Below are 17798 nucleotides of genomic sequence, written 5' to 3' on the forward strand. Positions count from 1 at the left end.
TGAGTCACACCTTTGATCCACCAGTGTCTTCTGGGGCTTGTGTGTGTTGGGACGTGCATCTCCTGCGTAAGACAGGACTAACAGAAACATGAGTGATGACCCAGGGCGTGAATAAACACCGAGACTGCCTTTCAATCTGGGGTGTGTGTGTGTGTGTGTGTGTGTGTGTGTGTGTGTGTGTGTGTGTGTGTGTGTGTGTGTGTGTGTGTGTGTGTGTGTTTGTTTCTTTAATCTTTGAGGGAAACTCAAAAAAGAGGTGTTGGGCATGAAGCTTATGCCCCATGTTGTTTTTCTAGGCCCAGGCTTCAGTTGTGAGTCATGGATGGGAAGGAAAAGCATCAACAAAAGAAAACCAAGAGATCTAGCCCTCTCTTCCAGGAGGACGGAATACTTACTGCCTCGGCGGATATTAATGAGCAAATTGCCCTTGAAGATGGTGCATCCTTGGAGCATTTGAGCAGAGGTAACAGAATCAATGGTCTTTGTTTTCTTTTCTTCCTCACAGACCTTGGGGCAAGGACCTTCACAAGGGATGCAGTACATGCTGTTGAAGATAAAGAATCAACCAAAAACACAGAGAACTGAGTCAGGCTCCTTGCATTAAAAAAAAAAAGAAGAAAGAAAAAAAAAAGTCACGAAGACACGCTTTTATTCTAAGTTGTTTTTGCAGTACACATTACCAAAAGCAATTGTTTTGAAGCACTCGAGTGGGCACACCATATCTCATCCCGAAGCCACCCAGGATTAGCCATTCGAATTGCAACCAAAAGAAGAAAGTGCCTACAAAGGAAAAGCGTGCCTCTTGTTTCCAGACAAAATATGTGATGCATCCTTGAGGCATGTGTGTATCAGAGGCTATCGGCTGGGGAGCCAGCTGGTTCCACGTGGGAGAAACAGCCTTGAAGGAAGGACACAGTGGTGGCTCCCGAGGAAAATGGGGCTGCTCTCTAGTGTTGTGGCCCTTGCCTGGCACACACTGGGGGGGGAGGGGCAGCTGGGAGACTGGACAGGAACAGCAAAGGGACAGCGGGGTCTCTGCCACCAACAGGAGTCTTGTTCTCACTGCCCGCATCCCAGCAAAACCCAGCAAGGAATTCCAAAGTGCATGTGGAATAACACAGATCCATTATTTTCTCGCTAACGTACAACTGAAATTATTTGACAGTGTTTTGCAGAAACTTGTAAATTGATTGAAATGTTTTTTCGTTGCATATGTGCTGAAAGCAAGGAACTTCCATGACTTTGTAATGAACTCCTGTTTCAAATGCTATATCCCAAACGAGCTGCAGGACCACCAGGAATCAGGGATCAGTGAGACTGGCACTTCTCCTGCTTACCTACCATTATTAATTTAGGAAGTCGTGGACAAAACGCTAATCTGGCTGCTGGACCACAGACCAAGGATCAAAGTTGGGTTGATTTCCAAACAAATGATACTGCCTGTGTCATGTGTGTGTGTTATAAACAGGATGGTGAATTGGGGAGCCAGCTGTATTGACATTATTGTTCTTGAATGATCTTTTAAACTTCATTAAGGTAAGTAAAAAACATTCAAGTAAACAGTGTTAAGTGATAGCTTACGTGAAAGTTTGTTTTTTTAATGAAACCTTACTGCCTATCTAAGGCAAAGATGCAGGGATTTGTTTTGTTTACAAACTTACAGGTAGACAGAATTTCCCTGCTATTTTCCTATTTCGTGTGGGGAGAATGACAGGGAAGGTTTCCCAAGGAACTGGGCCAACCACAGAAGGGAAGATTTCTCTTTCCTGTAACATCATACTCAACCTTCTTATTTCCACTATGGGTAATAGCTTCTCTTCAGCACTTTTTGGTTTTGTTTTTTATTCTAATTTATTTACACACCATTTAATGCCTCCACCCTCCTTTAAAAAACTTTTTATCCTGAAATACAGATTCACAGAAAGTTACAAAGAGTACTTTTCCCCTGTACCCTTCCCCTAGCTTCCCCTAATGGTGACATCTTATATAACTATAATGGAATATCAAACCCAGGAAATTAACACTGGTACAATATATGCGTAATTCTGTGTCACCTTATATCTCTTATGTGATCCTCATGCAGTCAAGATACAGAAGTACTTTAGGAAGATCTCCTGTAGAGCCACCCCCAATCCTCATATCCCTAACTGTGTCCTGGCAATCACTAATCTATATTCCATCACTGCAATTTTGTCATTTTGAGACTGTTACATAAATGGAGTTCCATAGTATGTGACCTTTTGAGGTCGACTTTTTTGTTTTGTTTTGTTTTCCCCCACACAGCATAATGTCCTTGAGCTCTATCCCAAGCTGTTGTGTACTTCAACAGTCTGCTCTTTTTTATGGCTGAATAATAGTCCACAGTATGGATGTACCACAGTCTGTTTAACCATTTACCTACTGTAGAACATCTGAGTTGTTTTTTTGGCTATTACAAATGGAGCTGCTGTGAACAACTGTGTATGTGTTGTTACATGGACATATATTTTCATTTCTCTGGGAGGAGGAGTGTCCACGAGTATGACTTCTAGGTCGTAATGTTAAGTGTATGTTTAGCTTTCCCTGACGTTTTATTCAAATAGCAATTTCTGAACCAAACACCTTTACTAAAATGTCTAGGAATCATCTAGCACTTTAAAAAAATGTTTTTCTAAGGAAGTGCTCTGATTACATCTTTATAGATTAAGCTTCCTTGAATCCGTTCGGGTACAGAGAGGGTATAAACAGTATTAATAAATATTTTAAACTCAGTGCCAAATAGGTCTTAAAGGTTGAGAGTGGTATTTATTCTTTCTTGACGGTGTTTTATTTTAAAATAGAAGAGGTATATCTGTAGCTTTGAACAGACTGTGAGAACCGGTAGGGAAAAAAACAGCTCAGTTCTTTGAAAATGCAGTGAAGTGGGAGAAACAACACCGCTGAAATGCACAGCACTCCCCTCCCACTGGTCCACTACATCACAGGACAATGTATCCCCAGGACAAAGATGGTACTACCCCCGGTTCATGCACCAGCTGTCCTATCTCTCCTCCCACCCCCAGGAGAAACCGTGGCTGAGCCTCATCTGGGTTCTAGGCTTGGCCCAGGGTACTGCGAAAGCCCTCCTAAGTCCAAAGGCTACCAAGAAACTGTGAGTAAAATGTGGTAGACTTATTCTGGGTGGAATATGTATACTTTACAGTTCACTGGGAGTCCTTGGCATACTTATCTTTTAAAAAGTATTCGGGATAATTTTTATTATTATAATAGTAAAGACATTATAACAGGTGGAAAGTTGTTCTGTATCTAATATTATGAAAGAATGTGAGTTTTATCTTTGGTTTGAAGATGAAGGAAGCATTTGGCCCACTGCCACTAAACTGTTCTTTCCTAAGAGTTCTCTGCTCTACCTAGAGGAGGGACGAACTACCCCAAACCTCTGGTCTTTTGCTTCCAGGGCTATAGTTCTTTATTTTATAGCAATGCCACTATTGCTTTCTCAAAAACATAAACCAACAAAAAATTTACAGAAGCCTAGCCGACATACACCAGAGGGATGCTTTTTGCTGTAGAGAATCTCTTTGCTTCCCAAGTGAAGTCTCAGTGTTCAGGAAAGAAAATGAGAGACAGAGGAAACTGAGAGAAGGAGGTATGGAGGAAGAGAGAGAGAGGAGCAGGTGCTGATGGAAAACACAGGTTACTTTAAGCTCCTGGTTACGCTTCGTGTCAGCTAGCGAGGGCACAGGATGGATGTGTGCTAACAGACTTTTGGGTCTGCTGGCTGTGTCAAGGACGCTGTCCGGGGCTCGTCTTGTCTTCTGTCCTGCACTCCCCAAGACTTCACAGAGCTGGTGCTGAGTGGCACCAGGGATGGGCCAACCTAAATGTACAGTCCTCCCAGGTCTACCCCACACCTGCTTGACAGGCAGCCTGGGAAGTGCAGGGAAGGGAGACTGTGACCTCCAGGTACCTAGGCCAGCAAGCCGGGCACTTAATTCCAAATGGCCAGGCAGTACGCTTCCAAAACACAACATAAAACTGATTTTTTTTTTTTTTTTTGCGGGGGGCAGTTGTTCTTCTGTAGAATCTCATATAAAATGTCAGTTATGCCAACCCTCTGGAGTGGACCCATGGCCCTTAACCTCCCCGGGCCGTCCAGACGGAATGAGGGCAGCGCCAACCTCGCCATTCCTTCGGGGGGCCGGGGTGGTAGTGCTGCACGACTGACCTCTGACTGCCGTTCCGGATGAACCCCGAGGGGCACTCCTGCATGCACTCGCCGTCGTGGATCACAAACCCCTCCGAGTCGCTGCTCTCGGCGCTGGGTATGTTGGCGCAGAAGTCGCGGTCCACGCAACGCCAGCCCTCGAAGCGGTAGGTGTTGGGCGGGCAGGTGGGCACGCAGACGCCGGCGTAGTAGTAATGCCTGCACGCCACGCAGGCCGTGTCGTTGTCGGGCGCACTGCAGCTGCCCAGACACTCGGGGTGACAGCACTCGTTGTTCTCGGTGCACGCCCGCTTCCCGCACGCGCTCGGGCACACTGTGGGGGCGGAGGGGACAGCGGGTGAGACTGCGGTGGTGGGGGGGGGGGGCGGGGGTTGGACGGCCTCCTCCGGGCCCGGCCTGCTTTGTCCGGAGTCACCGGCCACCCCAGACCAGATCGCCCCAGGGACAGACAACCGCCCCCCCCCCCCACGAAATCCCCAGACGGAGCATCACGGGGATCTGCAGCCCACCACAGGCTCGCAAGGGCAGTACTACAGACCACAGTCACAGTTTCATGAAGGCGGGGAGAAAATACTGTGCGTTTCCAGTCCAGCCTCTCCTATTTACTCCCTGTGTGCTCCCGATGACTCATTAGCTTCTCTGACCTTGACCCTCTCTTTTCACATCTATAAAATGGGGGTAGTAATATCCACACTAGCGGTTTGCCTGAGGCCAACATGATAATGCAGTAGCCCTATGGGAACAATACGGTGTATTATTCCTTTTAAAAGCATTATGTGCTGTTCCTTCTGCATTTTGAATGTGTTCCTTGAAATACCCTGAAAAGCCTTAGTGTGCAGACATGATTATTTTAAAAATTATCTTATCATATATGTTATTACAAGTATTTTAAAATCATTCAAAAAGCCGTTTATTTTAAAAATGATGAAACTGGAATATAGTAAAGATGATACTTTTCGGGTTTACAAAAGGGCTTTAGAAAAAGCTTGTGTCTGCTTGTAGACCAAAGGTCTTACTCCAAAAAATGATGGTATTAACTTATTCACAGAACCTAACCTATTATATAACCAACAAGTCCCTGCTTCTGATTGTCATTCCCAAATACAAAAAACAAAAAAACAAAGGGTGGTGGGCAGTGTCTCTGAGCCCAGAGGACTCATAGCATATTAGAAACCATCTCCTTTGAGCCACTCTGCTAAACTTAAGTGAAAGAAGTATCTAAAAAGCAGAGCTCCACAATTCATGTCCCAAGTAGATGAGCTGGCATTTTATTTCCATAACAACGAAGTAATGATCACACTCTGTGGGGCTGTTAGCCTCACTAGCAAATAAAGTATAAATCAACAAAACACAAAATCTGGTTTGCATTATATGTTTCCTACTTTTTCTGAAACAACACAAAATTATTTAAATATATTATTGACTCTGACATACATTATTTAGTGAAAATTCTATTATTGTTTTTCCTTATAAACAAAATGTGATCAAAAAAACATCAGAGATCACAGATAAGAAATGAAAATATATAGGACGTCTAGTCCATCTGCCCCAAATACCTCCTTTATCAATACCTTCATGTGGATCCCCCCAGGTCCTTTTCTATGCATGTGCATATACATATAAATATCTACAAAAAAGGAACAAGCCATCCTGAAACCATTTTTGGCATAATATACTACGAATTCCGTAATCACTTAACAGCTGCATTGCATCTCACAGTATAGTGTAAGTTATAACCTGTCTCCTACTATGAGACATTTTGTTTACTCCTAACATTTTATTATTACAATGAACACTGCAATCTTCATAAGAATCCTTAATTATTTCCTGAGGATCAATTTCCAGGATTGACCTCGCCAGATCAAACTATCCTCTGGAAAGTTTTTACCAATTTACACCCCACAAACTGCATCCAAGAGTTCCTACTTTACTGCAAAAAGGTGAATTTCAGAACTTGGACACTCAAATGAACACTGTCACCTCTGAAGAAAACAGATAAATTCTCATGATACTGTCAAGCTTCTTAAAATAATTTTGCAAGTTTCACCTTTGAAATTATCCTTCGGCAGAGACCATAGGTTGCCTTCCATTATTTATTCTTTTTATCTATTTTGGTAATAGAACCTTGATTTTTAATTGGGCATTTGGCCACCGGGCTAGATATTATATCTCTTAGCCTCTCTTGTAGCTAGAAGTGACGTATGTCCCAGCCAGTGAGATATAAGAAAACTTTTTTGGCTGGTACTTACTGGAAGATTCCTTAAAACAGAGTGAACATGCCCTTCCTCCTTGCCGGCTGGAATGCAGGAGCAATGCATCAAGCTCAAGCAGTCACCTTGGACATGAGGTAGCCCACTAAGAAGGTGGAGTAAGATAAAAGGATCTCGGTCCCCCAAAAGGCTAACCCTGTACTGCTTACCTCTAGACTTGGCTATATGAGAGAGAAATAAACTTTTATCTTATTTATGTGCCTGCTATTCGTTAGACCCAACTGGAAAAATCCTGAGACACACCTTCAGAGCTACTTATAAGCAAAGAAGAAAACCATTCCTGTTGGTTTATATCACTTTTGTTTACCGGAATTGCCTCAATGACTTCTGGCTATTTCCAAAAATTAAGCTACCCAAAATATAACAAGGAGTAAATATCTCTAAGCACACCAAAGAAGTATGTTATAGATAGGAGTTGCAAAAATGTGGTGATACATATATTGTCCACCAAGGTGATCATCTTGAGGAGGGTAACGCTAATTTGAATTTACAAGCCTAGCGTTATTTGTAGTAAACATACATAGACACACACACACACACACACACACACACACGAGTGCGTGCGCTTTCTCTACCATCAGATCTCATACGTGAAGACATCTAATATTATCAAATAGATTCAATGACTATCTAATTTCAAATATACCCATTATGGAGGTTAACTTCAAGGCTCAAGATCTAAAGAAACTAATAAATTGTGTATCTTTTAGTTCAGGTTTTTAAAGTAGTAACGGGAACATAAGTCCATTTACCCTTTCGTTGTCGATGCATTTCGCAAGTGTTTATTTAGCAACATGCCACACCTGTGTGCTAGACCCTGCCCTCAAGGAATGGGCAATATGCCAGATAAGTACAGGCTTGAGTGGAGGTTCATGGCATGCCCTGGGCATCGGGGACGGTTTGGAAGAGATGCTGAGGCTGGAGCTGAAAGATGAAAGACGAGAGGGATAAGAATAAAGAATAACACAGAGGAAATCACATGTAAATGTGTGTAAAGGCAATCCACTCTCTGTGGTGGGAGAACTGGGTGCCCGTGAAGATAGCCAGAGGCTAGTCGCCAACTGGTGGGTGATGGGCAACACTGAAGATTTTCAGCAGGGGAGGAGCAACACGGTCAGATTTTCATATTGGAAAGGTCATCGGCAGCAGCACAGAGGGTACCACGACCAGAGGGGGCCGAGTTGACATAAGAGGGATCAGGTGAGGGGAGAGAAGAGACACAGCCTTGTTATGTTGCCCCTACGAGGTTTCTGTAATATAATAGACCCCTGGGTTCATGTGGTTAACATGAAACTGGCTGAAGAACCCCGTGTTCAGAGTCTCGAGTGTTAGTAGGAACCAGCTGCGCTGAGCGCACACCCCACTCGGAGCACTGAAGTCCCCGGCCATCAGCCACCACCATGGTTGGAGGAAGGGAAAATTGATGAAGAATGTCACGATCATCAACAGAGACTAATGGGGGACAATATCTGCTTGCCAAGCCCCCTTTCCCTCACTTATAATTTAAATAACATGCTATATAAAATCATAAGTGGCAGGCATTAATATTAAATAGTACTAAAAACCCGAGAGCATTTAAAAGAATAGAAAAAAATATCCCTGTGCACTCGCTGGGAATCAGCTATACCCACGTGAAATGTTGGGCATCTCCACCAGGAGAAAGAAAAAAGAAATCCCCCAAACCTGACAAAGTATCTGCAGATGTATTTTGCATTCCATTCCCCATTCTGATGGAAACAGCATCTCTGGACAGTGGTCCCCCGAGACCCCTCAAAGGCATGTGTTACGTGGAAATGCACGGTCACTCAGTTCTTGCCACAAGCAGCATGCAGGCTGGGGAATTAAGGGTTTTGTTTTGGCAAGGAGAGCTCCTTCAGAAAGAATTTCAGCAAAGCTTAAATTAGGTAAAATCATGTTATTTATAAGCAGAACAATTCCTCTTACAGGGATCACAAATCAAGGGGTTCCTTTATGGTACGTGATCCAAACTGCCCGACACCTATCGACTACTCGAGGGGAATAAGAATGGGGTGTGATGGGAGGTGGGGAGAAAGGAGAGGTGACTTGTTTGCTAGAGGACAAACTGTGTAAATAAGAGACTGCTCCAGGGGCAGAAGCTGGTGTTCCCCTGGCCAGAGCAGAACCCGAGGATTCTGGGAGGCAGGAGAACATGTGGGAAATTCAGGATTAGAGAGTCCTGGAGTCAGCCCCAGAAGCCTGCTGTAAATTTTGTCTCATCTCAATGTATATAAATATTATTAGTGTTTAGGACTATTAAGGGATTTCTCGAAAAGCCCCGGGCAGTATGTCTTGCCAGCAGATGGATGGCTTCTCCATACAAACGCCAGAACTTAAAATTTAGTACAGTTACCAAATTTCCAATTACAGAGCTATGGGAGAAAGGAAGGGGACCTCTTTCCTGGCTTCAGTGAAGAAGGAGCACACCTAATGTGATTAAAGGCATTTCTGCTTTTCAAAATAAAAGAAAAATGGAAGCTGCTATAAACTACAAATATACAGGGGGAAAAGCAAATTTATTTTGCCCACGAGATCCTTCTACTCATTGGAATTCTTAGAATGACCAACAATAAAAACCAAAGCCGATCTAAATTGTTGGAAAAGCTAATGGCATGTCCCACGTCTACCACTAAAAGGATTGATTTGGGGGTCACAGTCACATAAAAATGAGGCGCTGCATATAAAAGCTCATTCTCTTCATTTCTGGGGGATAGGAAATAAGTCACACATCAGCCTTACTCCCTCCCCCTCCCCAGTGTCCTTATATTCACTAACTTCTCTCTAAGTTTTTTTTTAAACATTTATTTTTATTCTTGCCAGGGAGTTCCTTAACAATCTTTACTCAAGAGCAACCATTTTTAAAAGCATATGATTATAAAGTGTTCCGTTGGAAGAGAAGGTGGAGAACTCAGCCTCTTCTCGAGGAACAAAAAATGGAAAGGGGGCCACTTGAGTCACAATTTTATCCCAACTAATTTCTAAAGAACAGAAATAAGTTCATGGACGTTTGAATGAGGTCAAGCTTCTAACTCAAAACACAGGCTAGTTTAGAAACATCTTAGTTATTTCTGGGCTACCCTAAGTGACACACCACTGTTCCATGTGAAAAAAAGGGATGTCTTTCCTAATTGACAGGCATCGTTATGCATAAAGGTGAACTGCCGCTAACTACAGGAAAGTGCACTTCAGCTCCAAAGTGCATCAGGGACATAGAGGGGCCAGAGAAATTTTACGGTTTTCTTGTCCTGTCAGGGGAGGAGGTGACTCCATCGGATACCGGGGGGCGGGGGGTGGGGAAAGACCACAGCTAAGTCAGCTGAATGCCCAAGTCCACTCAAGGCTGTCAGCATTGTCCTCCAGGAAGCACTTAGCCACAGGTGAGGGGATGAGAAAGGCTCCCTTTGTTAAATATCAGCCTTATGAGCCAGGCCCTATGCTAGGTCCTGCAGACAGGCAAGCACAAGACAGCCAGCACCGCCCCCCCCAACCCCCGGGCAGGGGCTCCCCACCCTGAGGGCAGGCAATGGGAGTACCAAGAGGGGCAAGCAAAGGACCAGTGAGGAGGGCTTTCCTGGAGAAGGGACTGCCAGGCCCAAGCTTGAAAAGCCAGCAGAAGCTAGCCAGGTGCATGGGTGTTGGCAGGGCTGATGGGGAGCACGAGCCAAGAGGAGCAGACTCAGAATGAATGTGTGACCGACTGGACCGGAGGGGTGCAGGAGACAGGAAAGATGGTGAGACCAGCGGCAGAGAAAACCCACGAGTAGGAGTTCGGACTACTCCTAAAGAGGAAAGGGATGCTATTTAAGGATTCTAAGCAGGGTGTCACATGAGCAGATAGACATTTCAGAGGGAGCACTCTGGCTGCTGAGTGGAAAACAGAATGGACGGTGACCCGTGGAGCAGAGCCACGGTAGCCATCTCTGTGAGCCATGATGGTGGTCCAGATCAAGGAGGTGGTGATGCAGGTGGGGGAAAGCCGGCAGATGCAAGATACATCTGGAGAATGTGGGAAATGTGGCCGGCTTTTGTTTTTGGAGGGACAGAGAAAGACTGGTTCAGTTCAAGATGTGTTTGTTGCTTGGTGTACACCAGATCCTCTCACCCTGTAAAATCATCTTCAGTCTGTCCTCCCTTTTATCCACACGCACATACTCCTCCCCACCTATCACCCCAAGCAAAGACCTCTATCAATGGGAGCAAAGTGGTAAGGAACATCAAGGCTTCTCTGGCTCAGGGAGGGCTGCTATATTTTATCCTAGTGTACTAGTCTGGAGTTCTCTAAGTAAGTCAGCTAGCATGGTAAAGCAGCCTTATGTGAAAACGCTTAGAAGTCGTGAAATAAAACTAAAATAATCCTTGTACAATTATATGTGAGCTAGATGCATACCTATGTGTGTGTGTGTGTAATGTATATATATATAGCAAAGCACAATTTTCTCAAAAAGAAGACAAGAAGAATCGACTGTTAAGTTTCCTGACATCCTGAGAACTGGCTAATGGAAAACTCCAGAGAACCACTGCCCAGAAATCCCAGGTGGAGCTTAAAACAACTCCCAGAGAAGCTTCTGCCTGGAAAACTGCAAGCTGGTAAACCGAATCAGTTACCCATGGCAAAAGAAAGTTCAAGTGGGAACCCCAGTGTCTTAAATGTTCACAAAAGAAAATCACATTTGCAACAATGCTTCTCCTCTCAATGCCAAAAGAAACCTCCTCCTGGGGCGCCTGGGTGGCCCAGTCGGTTAAGCGTCTGCCTTCGGTTCGGGTCACGATCCCAGGGTGCTGGGATCGAGCCCCGCATCGGGCTCCCTGCTTAGCGGGGAGTCTGATTCTCCCTCTGCCTCTCCGGCCTGCTTGTGCTCTCTCTCTCTCTCTCAAATGAATAAATAAAATCTTTAAAAAAAGAAGAAGCCTCTTCCTGTGCTGGAGTAGCAGCCAGCCAGAGAGACATTTTCATGGTTAGAATCCCGAAGATACTTTGTCTTCTCTTTTTGGAACAAAAAGTATTCAGTGCACCCACTGAAAGGTTATGGTGAGAACCAGGGCTTTGGGAATGCGCGCAGAGACAGAGAGAGCCCCTGGGAACAGAACTCACAGTGAGCACAGAAAGCCTGGTGAGCCAAAGAGGTGGTCCCCAGTTTTTTGAACATAGTGTGCCTGAAAGCTCTCAATTTCTCCCAAATGTGTACGAAGGAGTTCCTCTTTGCAACCTGAAGAGGTTTTCAAGACCCGGTTCGGAGTCCGCTTCTTTCCTAACAGGAAGGCCCCTGGACAAAGCATCCTGTGTTAATATGTGAACTTTCTGAAATACTGAGGTTTGTAGAGGGTGGGCAAGAAGTTACAGACTTCTGCTCCTCACCACCCCCTCCTGCCCCACCCCCACAGCTCCCCAGTTAACTGTCTTCTTTAACCTTCCACTCTATCCATGAAATAGCAGAAGCTCTGAGGGCCATAAGATCTGTCTTCAGTCTAGAAGCAACAAGTACTTACACAGTCATGTTCACCCCTGTCATCCAAGCACAGGGTCTTAGAGGGGAAAGGCAGTTTCAAGGTCAAGCACATCTCATGCTGGTCTCAGATACTTCTCTACATAAACCTAGGTGAGCCTTCAAGCCATGTCTAGGGGGTTGGTTACCTTAGAGAAAGCGTTATTCCAACTGCCAGGTGGCACCAACTTTGACCAAGTTGTTCTTTCCACCCAACAAGAACACCTTTTCCTCCCTGGCACGCTCCCCAGGCCGCATTCGGTTTGTCTGATACTCAGGGGAAGTAGAAGCTCTCTTCTTTACAGGTCAGACTTTCAAATACACAGGCTCAAAATTCTGAGACGGTTATCCTGGCCTCCCTCCGAGTGCCTTCCTCAGTCATAGCTCATGCAACACACATGAATACTATCGCTTCTAAACACCTGTCCCCAAACCTACTCTTAACACAGCAGAAGTAGTTGGGATGGTGTGGAATACCAGGGGCCTAGGAGACCCATGGTGGTCTTCCATGACCAAGGCAGTATGCTTGGGGTGATCTCTGCATGATCTCTAAAACAACTATCATCATCACACCGACACAGCTCATTCTGAGCTTCTCATTGCCGAAAACTCCTGTCTTCTTTTTCACAGTAACGGTTTGGGTCGCTCCTATATGGATGCAACTTTGATCTGAATACAGGTCTCTCTGTTAACATAAAGTTAACGTTCCTGGGAGCATTTTCCACATGCCTGACAACCCATTCAGTACCTTATATACATTAATGGAATCTTCCTAGCAATCACACGGGGTATCATCATCCTCACTTGTAAATGACTGAATGGAGGCACAGAGATTTAATCATTGTTGAGGGCTATTAACGGTCCACTTTAATCATTGTTAAGCTGTAAACGTGGGCTTGAAACCTAGATCTGCCGGACGGGGGGTGGCAGCCTCTTTACCTACTCTGTCCTGCGGTGGCATGATGTTTCAGCTGGTCTGTGTCGTCTATAAGGAAAGGGCGAAGGTGTCCTTCTCATGCCACTTTTCTTTTTAAGCATGCATCCATCAGGAAAAATAATAAATAAATCACAAGTCCTAGCACCCTTTTTCCCTCCCTGAGGTGTAACAGTCAGAAGGAAGGACACAATCCATGAAACATGACACGCTGGAAAAGGGGCAAGCATCCAGGTGATATTAAGGAGATAAGGTGCGCCCACTAAGCCTTCTTTGTTTATTGAGTTATAGCAAATAGAACCCTCAAGGACCTTTTTTCCAGCACAAGTTTGCAAGGCTGAGCCCTGTCTGGTTTATCATTAAATGTCACTGCTCAAGTTGCAACATGGAAGCAGCAGCTCCTACCAGGGAAGGCACTGAGTTAGCACACGTTTTATGGGGCAAATGCAACTCTATATACATGACTGTGCTATCAAGAAGCCAGACCAGCAAGGCCCAGGGAGACTCCGTGACCTGCAGAACCCATGTCAGCCAAGTAAGTCTTACTCATGAGAGTAGATAACCAGAGTTCATTTTCTTCACCCATTCATCTGTCTCAGCAAGACTGAAAATTTGGTCATGGAGGAGGAAGAAAAAAAAAAAAAGCAAAAACAAACAGTTCTATGCCTTCCCCTAGGTCAGGCACATAAACACATATAATCAAGGCTTACACAAATAAGAAATAGTCAAGCTCCAAGACTAGACCTCACTGTCTAGTACACAAGGTAAGCCAAGAGGTCTGGTAAAACATTTCATACTGGCTACTGAATGCATCTGTGAATATTTCATTAATGAGCAAAAGAAATAATCATCTACAGACAGTGCCCATGGGGTCACTTAAGTCTCCAAGATCCAAGAAGTAGTGCTGGGCAGAGCATGGGGGAAAATGGGGAGAAAAAAAAAAGCAAGCAAGAAACCCAAAAGGAGGAAAGTTACAGATAGTTTCATTACTAAGTAAAAATTTCTAGTGCTAACAAGTAAGAAGAGTAAAGAAAGCATCCATTGGTTGAAAGATACAATGCAAAATCACAAGGAATACCAAAACTAAGTGAGGAGTAGAAGGCAGATCAGGAATCCTCCTCTGGCTAAGCTGGTTTTGGTTATTGTGGGCTATGTGATTTTTTTTTCTTCCTTTACACATTTTTTTGTAACAGCTTTATTGAGATATAACTCACACACAATTCACCCATTTAAAGTGTACAAATTGAGGGGCGCCTCGGTGGCTCAGTCCGTTAAGTGTCTAACTCTTGATTTCGGCTCAGGTCATGATCTCAGGGCCGTGAGATCGAGGCCCAGCAGCAGGCTCTGTGCTCAGCGGGGAGTCTGCTGAAGATTCTCTCTCTGCCTCTCCCTTTGCCCCTTCCCCACCCCCAATAAATAAATCTTTTTAAAAATAAACTCATATTCAAAGCCTACGTACAAATTTTGGGAGAGACAGTTTCAATGGGAAAAAAATCAAGGAAAAGAGGGGGAAGACCTCAGGGGGCCTGGAAGACTGTGCCAAAGACAGCCTATACCTGCTTCTTCCCGTGGGAACACTGAGTGTCTGCCTCTTAAACAACTCACACCCCCAACCTCCATCATTTTTTTGGTGTGTGTGAGTCTTTCACTGTCAAATGGGTGATTCTTTTGAAACCCTTCCCCAGCGCTGCAACAGCCAGGCATGAGCCCATAAAGATACCCATCACTTACTATTGCCCATCACAGATGCTTAAATGGACAGGGTGGAAAAAATACTCTTTTCACACACTTAAAAATTACTCCAAGTTATTTTAAATTTGGAACTGTTTGTATATTCCTTATAAGTTTATAAAACTCACACTGTCCCTCCATGACTAACTAAAGTGGAATTGAGAGAGTATTCTATATTTATAACTTGTCTGGTTGTTCGTGCTTACAGCCCTATTTCCACTCCCTGTTACTGTACACAGAGTTATGTGAGGTATTGTGGGCTCCTAAACTTTGCTGATTTCCTAACAAGGCAGGCCTGTGTCCCGTAGGGACAAATTGGGGGCTGTTTTGTCCAAGCAGAGGCCAAGCTCGGAGGGAGAGGCCTCCAGCTTTGTGGTTTTGGCTACAGCTCTTAAAACTGGTGTTAGGGCCCATTTCTGGGCAATTGCATGCCCTACTGGCGTTGACCAAGTGATCAATGCTCCTGATAGATTGTTTATTGCACATACCCGTGAGGAGCTCCATGCTATACAGCTATGGTTACACACATCACTGCTTCCTATTCATTTTGGTAGATACTGTCAGTCCAAAAGTATACTGCTGCAACACCCCATGCAAAAGTTCCTTTCCACATACATAAACATCTACATCAACATCATTTAAGTGAATTCACTGAATGTAACCACTTGCAGGGAAACTATGCTTCAGAGACCAACAGGCCATGTTTTGGATAAAATTTGCCAACAAGTGAACCCTTTAACCAGGACACAGTGATAAATGCATGAAGTACCTGTGGAGGTAGATTTCTACAGTATGTGTGGAATTTACATGTGTACATGCACACCTGTATATGCCTATGCATCATGGTGCAGCTTCCTCACAGGTGTGGAACAAGTGAGCAAGGACAGCTCTTCCAAAGCTGCCTCCTTGGGAGGACACACACCTAGTTGAAGACGTCACAATTTTGCAAAGTCCTCTCAGGGTCCTCTTTTGGAAAATGCTTCCAGAGACCCTAGCACATTCTTTGAGACAGCCTCAAAAGTGGCACATCTTGTAAAAGGAAAGGGAAAATTGCCCCTAAACCCCTAAAGAAATTTTTCTTTCTTTCCTAATGTCAGAAGGGGAAATAGGTATCTCATCTAAGTTCTGGGGCTGCCAGGGAGGTTGGGTTTTTTGCCTCCCTCCTCTCCCATCCCATTTCTTGGTCATTTGCAGCACCTCTTGAATTAACTGTCTTTCAATGTCTTTGGTCCAGTTTCTTGGGAGATTAAGTTTTTACTGATTATTTAAATTTGAGCCCTTCAAGATTTACATGCTTTTCATCTTATTTTTTATTTTTACTTTTTTGAGAGAGCGGAGAGGGAATGGGACAGAAGGAGAGGGAGAGAGAGTGTCCCAAGCAGGCTCCATGCCCAGCGCAGAGCCCGATGCACGGCTCGATCCCACAAGCCCGAGATTATGACCTGAGTCGGAATCAAGAGTTGGATGCCTAACCGACTGAGCCACCCAGGTGTCCCAAAGATGTATATGCTTTTTAAACACAGTACTGTGCCTTGAAAAAAAATTTTTAGGTAGCGAGAAAAATGCTCCCTCCTTCTGTAACGGAATCTACCTGAGGAGCATGGGTAGTTAACAGTAGGCTTTTACTCATTTTACCTCTCCAGCTTCTCTGCTTCTTTCTCCTCTGATCCTGTTATTTCCCGATGGCGCACTTTTGGACTTGTAAACATCTATTTTAGGGCATATGTTATGCTACAACACCACGTTATTCTTTTCCATTATCTAATCTGATTGCTGGCCCCGCTTCCCAAAGTTAAAGTATTTTTACTACCGTGGAAAAACCACAAAAGATTCACTAGACTTCCCAAGTACAGTAAGCTCTGTTATCGGGAAAGAAGGGGAACCGAGTGTCTCAGATGATCATACCTTCTGGTTCACAGAATTACCACATAAACTTTCTGAGGACCAGTCCCAGACAACTGACCCACAGAACACCTACACCCACAAAAATTCATCAAACTTTCATTTAATGTAGTTGATGATTCAAAAGTGCCTTGAAAACCATACAAATGTAGAATGTTGGGATGTCCTCGCAAAGATTATTATACACATACAAAATCTAAAAAAAAAAAAAAAAAACAAAAACCAAAACAAAGACACCCAAGCCAAAAATACCTTGTCATTCCCACAGAATTCCGTTGGTTTATATTTGATTTTGTTTAGTTTTTTATGGTTGTGGGTGGTGGCGGTGGTGGTGGTTGGGGGAGGCAATAGTTTTGATAAAAATGTTAATCACCCTTGCCAGAAAGCATTAAAAAGTTCTAAAATCCCATCTTGGCGATATAAATCCAGTCCTATTGGAAATTATCATTTTTGTCAGTTTCATGTGGGGAAAAATCTTTTTCTTAAAGATTTTATATATTTATTTGAAAGAGACAGCAGGAGCAGGGGGAGGAGAGGGGCAGAGGCAGAGGCAGAAGCAGACTCCCCGCTGAGCAGGGAGCCTGATGTGGGGCTCGATCCCAGGACCCTGAGATCATGACCTGAGCCGAAGGCAGACGCTTAACTGACTGAACCACCCAGGAATCCCTAGTGTGGGGAAAAATCTTGACTCTATACTTTGGAAAGGTTGATTCCAAGTTGAAGACTCCCCTTCGCCTAACTTCAAAAAATTTTTTTTAACCCTCGTAGTTGAATTTCTTGGCTTATGGTTTTTTTTTTGGTAAGTGATCGATAAAACTGGGTTGACCTGAAGTGTCATCATAGGCATCTCATGTGTAAAATGCTAGTTGAAAGAGTGTGTTTCAGTTGTAAAAACCCCACGGAGATGGGCTCCCAGGTACCTTCTGCTTTTTCCAATTAAATAGGAAACCTCTGAGAGCATATTTCTATTTGATCTCTGAACCATTAAATATCTAGTATCATTTCTGGTTTTAGATAGTCAGCTTTTTCCCAGAGTATTATCCAAATTATAAAGTGAATTGTATTGCTGCAGGTCCAACATCACTTAGGGTTCTAAGAAAACTGGAATGTGAAGCAAAATATGGCAAGGCCTACTGTTAGCTCTGAAAAGCAGGGTGCAAAGTTCAGGGGCTTTCCCCTTCAGACACTGCCACTCGTGGGCCTGTCAATCATGGCAAATGACCTGACCACTGCGGGCCAGGTTGAAGGGATGA

The 17798-nt window shown here is 44.2% G+C and overlaps 1 protein-coding gene across 1 annotated transcript in view; it reads right to left on the bottom strand.

Moving 5' to 3' along the window:
• The window catches only part of IGF1R (insulin like growth factor 1 receptor), a 289241-nt gene that overhangs the window by 57032 nt on the left and 214411 nt on the right, over positions 1 to 17798 (bottom strand). The window contains exons 3-4 of the mRNA XM_028122787.2: positions 4208 to 4520; positions 396 to 544 (exon numbers count right to left, since the gene is read on the bottom strand). Coding sequence (XP_027978588.1) covers positions 396 to 544; positions 4208 to 4520 — 462 coding nt within the window. The remainder of the gene's footprint in view (positions 1 to 395; positions 545 to 4207; positions 4521 to 17798) is intronic.

This window comes from Eumetopias jubatus, unplaced genomic scaffold (assembly GCF_037043125.1).
Source record: "Eumetopias jubatus isolate StellerSeaLion01/CBP00866 unplaced genomic scaffold, mEumJub1_p1.0 scaffold_7, whole genome shotgun sequence".
NCBI classification, from domain to species: domain Eukaryota; kingdom Metazoa; phylum Chordata; class Mammalia; order Carnivora; family Otariidae; genus Eumetopias; species Eumetopias jubatus.